We start from the raw sequence: 6,534 nt of genomic DNA, 5'->3' as shown, positions 1-6,534 counted from the left end.
GTGCTACTGGGGTTTTATGTAGGAAGTGGTCTCCTGTGCCCATGTGTTGCAGAAAAAATAACCAGAGTTAACAACCACTGGTCATTAATATCACTTAATATCAATGGATTCAATTCACCTATAAAAAGGCACAGGTTAAGAGAATGAATACGAAAACAGAATCCAACATTATGCTGTTTACAAGAAACATACCTCAAACTCAAAGATAGACACTACCTCAGAGTAAGGGTTGGGACAAGGTTTTCCAATCAAATGGACCAAAGAAACAAGTGGGTGTGGCTATACTAATATCTAACAAAATTGATTTCAAACTAAAATCAGTCAGAGGAGATAGAGAAAAACACCTTATACTCATACCAGGAACAATTCATCTCAATCCGGAATATCTACGCCCCTAATATAAAAGCACCGACATATGTAAAAGAAACATTACTAGAACAAAGTATACACCAAACCCCACACTCTAATACTAGGAGATTTCAACACTCCTGTCTCACCAATGGACAGGTCAACCAGACTGTGGTGTCTGTGATCTTTCATAACTTGAAAAATACTACAACAAATCCCTATAGTTTTTAAAGTCTTCATTTACAAATACATTGTTATTCTGATGAGACTGACTTTATCTAAGATTTGGTATTTCTATGTTTCTCCAGTATTTTTATTTTGACAGCTCTATGATGTGGGGAGATTATTTTTTACTCTTCTTTGTTTAATATTTTGTATGTGTCTTGGTACTGGATAAAGCCTTTTTTTTCTAAAAATTTAAATTTTCATTATATTGTTTGTTGTTTTGTGAATTTGATGTGAGTTTACTTTCTTTTCTCTATTTCTATGTTGTAGATTTGGTGTTTTTATAGTTTTAACATTATTTTGTGATTTATGAAGAAGAATTTCATATTTTCCCCCTTTTTAAAGGTTGCAGTTTTCTAATTACTTAATATATTAATCTACTATTAATCTTAATATCTATACTTGGTTTATATGAAATAGTTTAGGTTATATTTTCAATAGAATAAAATATTGCATTTTAAAAATCCTAAAGGCCTTCTTCAGATATAAAAGAAAAATGATTTTTACATTATTTTATCTTGCCATAATTGCCATTTGATTGCAAGATTAAGAATTTCACAGTGTGAAGAAATCAAGTATCAGTAAAGTGAATTTTACCACACATTAGCACATCTATGTCATAGATTTTCCCATTTCTTAAGATATCCTTGCTAATAATCCAATATTCTAAGTTACCATTCAAAATTAGACACTTGGTAACTTTCTATATTTTAAAATATTAATTATAATGACAACTGTGTTGTTTTCTAAAATATTAAGCATTTTATTATGAAATACATCATCATGTTGGTATTTTTAATCAGAAGCTAATTGGTATATATTCCCCATGGATCATCTCCTGGGACATCATCAGCACGTGTTTTAGTAGATAAAAATATTATAAATTAACCATATTGTTGGCACAATGAACATGATTTTCCTGGATACACAGGTAAGAGAAATTTTAGGTCACTTGCAGAACATTTTTGAGAATTACAGTATAGGATCAGAAGTTTTTGTTCCATAATTTTGGCTATTTTACATAGTGTGAGACCCTTTAATTACTGAATATTTCATAGGTTAATAAAATGTATTGATCCATATTTCATTTATATCAAATTTCTTCTAAGGAGTGAAAAGCAAGACCTTTTAGAAAATATAAAAGACACCAAACATTGATTATAAACTTGGGTACAAATAAGAAACCTTCCTGTTTAATAACATCTGTTTTTAATTCCTTCAAAGAAGGCAGAACATTAAAAAGAATGAGCAGCAACAACATTAATGGTTAGAAAGTTTACACTGAATTTATCTTTTGTCAGGTGAACTTATGCTTTCATAAATAAAATATCAATACTCTTATAATATGGAAGCATTTTTGGTTAACTACTTCTTCCTAATGTTTTACTGGCAACAATAATCCTAAGAAACACAAACATAACAACAATAATGTTTTCTTTAATTCCTCTGTGAATGATGAGAAATTTTATGTAATTTGTGTAATGAAGCAATTATGTTTTCTGTTCCCTATTAAAGTTGTGGGATTTTTGTTTTGTTTTGTTTTTTTTTGTTGTTTTTTTTTTTTTGATTTTCGAGACAGGGTTTCTCTGTAGCTTTTGGTTCCTGTCCTGGAACTAGCTCTTGTAGACCAGGCTGGCCTCGAACTCATAGAGATCTGCCTGCCTCTGCCTCCCGAGTGCTGGGATTAAAGGCGTGCGCCACCACCGCCCGGCAAAGTTGTGTTTTACAGATGTAGGTAGTAATACTTTGAAAATTTTTTGAAATTATATCATTTCTTTTCCCCTGTTTTCCTGCTCATAACCCTCACAAATAACCTCTGCTCCCTTTCTCTTTTTTGAATTTATGACCTCTTATTGTATTTATTGCTATTCATACACATGTGTATGTGTATGTATACACACACATATATTCTTATATACACAAGTACAGTCTACTCAGTATATATGCATGTTTTCAAGGCTGACTGTTTGATAATGGTTTATCGTACTGTTAATTATTGGTCTTGTATTTGTATGCCACGGTTATTAACCTGCAACTCAATATACTGACAAATATATATATATATATCAAATATATATATATATATTCTTAATAATATCTAAAAATTATCAGTAATATTACTGCTTCAGCCTTACAGCACGAGGATGACAGAAAATGGATAAGACAACCCATAATTAACATTTTCAATTGCTTCAAAAATTGGTTGTTTTTATTTTTATAAATCCCAGTCCCTCCCCTGTGTATTTTTCTATGTATAGACCTATCTTAGGATGGATGCAGCTCAATGTCCCAACTGTACAATATTTAAAATTTTATTAACTAAAATCAAATGGAACTCATTATAATGTAAAAAATTAAATTGTGGTGGTCTGTGCTCAGGGGTTTTGTTGTTGATAATAACAACGTATCACATATTTTAAAAATTATATTCTTCAATAAATAATCTAAAAATCAAGAGAGAATAAAATTAACAATAGAATATAATGTTCAAAATATTTTAAATCTAATTCTGATATTGTAATATATACTAATAATAAAAATATTTTTGGATAGTTGAAGCTTTGAATATCTACCTTTAAAAATGCTTACATATTTATTGATAATATTTTAATACTTTTTGTGACAAAATATTAGATAATTTCAAATTTAGCATATATCACTGCAGAAGTTTATGTCACATTAATCTTGATTTATCAAACCATTTGGTATGTTTCAGTAACTCTTAAAATTTTACTACTTAATTTAGTCATTCTAGGTGGCCTTTCAATGTGACATAGTTTAACTATTCAAAGACATTGATATTTTTAAGAGGGGTAAAGATTTGATCATGTGGTTGTCAACATTCATTTTTTTTTTTAGAAACATCATCCAAATTTCCACAGTGGTTACATGTGTCTCTATACCCACTAGATATTTTAAGTAATTTTTCTCCAATATTTGCTAATTTTCTTGTTAATAGCCATATGACTGGGCTGAGATAGAATCTCAAATCAATTTCAATTTACATTTCCCTTCCTACCTAAGAATGTTAAACAGAGTTTTAAACACTTCTTGGTCATTTATTTTTCTTGTTTTAAGATCTATTCAGCTCTTTGGCCCACTTTTTGTATGGAAGGCTTGATTCATTGACATTTCATTATGGAATTTTGGTATAATTTATAGTCATTCATAATCTCTTCTGTGACAGATAATGAACCAATATAAAGATTTTCCTTTTATTCTGATAACTATTTCCATTGTTGAACACAATTATTTAAGATCTAATAATTCTATTTCTCAGTTGCAGTAATTATATTCTATGCTAGAAGAGTTCTTTTCAGAATGTTTTGCCTGTTTCTTGTAGTATTTACCTTGTATTTTCCTAATATTTTCAACAATGCATTTATTATATTATAATAATTGATGCATTTAAAATAATATTTCTGAGCAAGTGAAAGATCTGCATCTAATTTCATTCTATATGTGAATGTCCAATTTCTTCATCTTCACCTATTAAAGAGATTGTTTCCTTTTCTGTTTTGACATTTTTCTTAAAATGCTATAGAAATATATATATATATATATATATAGTAAATATATACATGTATACATATAAGTATATTATGTAGATATAAATGTATATATGTATTTTTATGTTTCTCATTCCATTAAATTGGTTAATATATTTAGTTTGCAGTGGTACACACTGTCCTTGATCCTATAGTTGTGTCAATAGTGTGATATCAGGTGTTGTGATAATGTTACAATTGTTTTCTGGGAGAACAGTTTTGTACTGTTCAGATAGAGACTTTTTTGCTCTATTTGAATTTAGGATTGATTGTTTTATTATCATCTGTGAAGAATACTGTTCAAATTTTGACGGTGATTGCATTGTGCAAATAGATCTTTAAGTAGTGTGTCCATCTCCACAATATTAAACAGCAGTGTCTTCTTTTTAATTTAATGTAAGTGGCATATATGAATATACCATTATGTAGACATTTTCTCCTAGAACACTGAGTATACAAATAGTCTATGTTCATTGACTCACACTACGATCTGTTTTTTTTTATAGTTCTATGCACAGTAAACTGAGTCTCTTCAATATTGCTTCATAAGATTCAACATGAAAAACATCACAGAAGCTAATACATTTATTCTCAAGGGACTCACCGACAACACCGAACTGCAGATCATTCTCTTTTTCCTCTTTTTAGCAATATACCTTTTTACTCTAATAGGAAATGTAGGACTAATTATATTAGTCATTGGAGATCCACAACTCCACAACCCCATGTACTGCCTCCTCAGCGCGTTGTCTTCTGTGGATGCCTGCTATTCTTCAGATATCACGCCAAATATGTTAGTGGGTTTTATATCAAAAAGTAAAATCATTTCATACCACGGTTGTGCAACACAGATGTTCTTTGCTGTTACATTTGGAACGACAGAATGCTTTCTTTTAGCAGCAATGGCTTACGATCGCTATGTAGCCATTCACAGCCCACTTATGTACACAGTGAGCATGTCTCCTAGAGTCTATGTGTCACTTATCATTGCTTCCTATGCTGGTGGGATTCTGCATGCTGTTATCCACACAGTGGCCACGTTCAGCCTGTCTTTCTGTCGTTCCAATGAAATTACACACATATTTTGTGATATACCTCCTCTACTTGCCATTTCCTGCTCTGACACGTATGTAAATGAGCTCCTGCTCTTCTTCTTTGTGAGTTCCATAGAACTCATCACCATCCTGGTCATTCTGGTTTCCTATGCTTTCATCTTCTTGACAATTCTAAAGATGAATTCAGCTGAAGGGAGGAGGAAAGTGTTCTCCACATGTGGAGCTCACCTCACTGCTGTATCCATTTTATATGGCACAAGCCTCTTCATGTATGTAAGACCCAGTTCCAGCTACTCCAAGGAGTACGATATGATAGTGTCAACATTTTACAGCATTGGGATTCCTATGCTCAACCCCGTCATCTACAGTCTCAGGAACAAGGATGTAAAAGAGGCTATGAGGAGAGTTTTGAGAAAATTTCCATATTAAGCATTAAATTTAAAAAAAATTAAACTAATTTTTCAGTGTCTCTTAGTGATATGTTCTTAATAAGTAGTTTGATATAGTTTCCTACATATATCATTAGGTGTTTAGTTTTAACATGGAATGCTATCTATATGTGTGCAAAATTTGTAAATATAGGATACAATTTCATGTAGTCATTGAATTGAAAGGAAATTAACTGGATTTCCCACTGGAAAACTATTCTAGGGTGTAAGGGTGGCAATTGTATACCACCCTATGGTTTTATCAGACTAGCCTGATCACTTTCATGAAATCTTGATAGGTGTATTTTGTTATATACCCCCCCCATCACTCCCAACACATGAGGAAATATACCTAGGGTTTTATGCATGGTACAAAGTGTTTTACCACAAAGTTCATCTAAGGCTCCACTTACATATGTCTGTAGCAATTCAATCCTAATATAAGGTTAAACACAGATAATCTTTCTATTGTCATTAATCTTCCAAGGAATGAATACTTTATTCTATTATAGAGAACATAAATCTCATTTTCAGTTCCTCAGAGAAAAAAACACATGTGTTAATATTAGTCAGGTTTATATTAAAGTTCAATAACAACAAAATTAAAACATGATTGTATAAAATTTAACACATAGTAGATTTTGCCTTTCCCTCCATAAGCCTCTTTCTACTTCTATGCATTGTCCATATTCTTTACCTTACTCTTTTTTGTACTAGGGTTATCTTTTGATGCCTACTATTCTTGTGAGGTTCTTAGAAATGGTATCATCATTTATTGCCCACATTTATGGAAAAATATCATTTAAGTCTTCCTTTTTTAAATAGATGTCCTTTTCTTGACAAGGATATTTTTGTCCATTGCATTTGAATCAACGACCCAACTATGTGTTATCTACTTCCCTCTCTCCCATTCTGTATTGGACTATCAAC

General features: G+C 31.1%; 1 protein-coding gene across 1 annotated transcript; it reads left to right on the top strand.

The window, feature by feature from the left end:
* The first annotated feature begins 4,678 nt into the window (after positions 1-4,678).
* Positions 4,679-5,605, top strand: LOC121466588 (olfactory receptor 141-like). The gene has a single exon (XM_041680370.1). The coding sequence runs from the start codon at positions 4,679-4,681 to the stop codon at positions 5,603-5,605; it is 927 nt and encodes a 308-aa protein (XP_041536304.1).
* Positions 5,606-6,534: the final 929 nt, after the last annotated feature.

Source organism: Microtus oregoni, unplaced genomic scaffold (genome assembly GCF_018167655.1).
Source record: "Microtus oregoni isolate MIOR12 unplaced genomic scaffold, Mior012 000033F_ref0000390, whole genome shotgun sequence".
In the NCBI taxonomy this organism is placed as follows: Eukaryota; Metazoa; Chordata; class Mammalia; order Rodentia; family Cricetidae; genus Microtus; species Microtus oregoni.
Note: the sequence above shows the minus strand (reverse complement) of the source record. Positions and strands in the feature narration are given on the sequence as shown.

What these genes read in the sequence shown, in the direction of transcription:
- LOC121466588 (XM_041680370.1), top strand. Translation starts at nt 4,679, where the DNA reads ATGAAAAACATCACAGAAGCTAATACATTTATTCTCAAGGGACTCACC.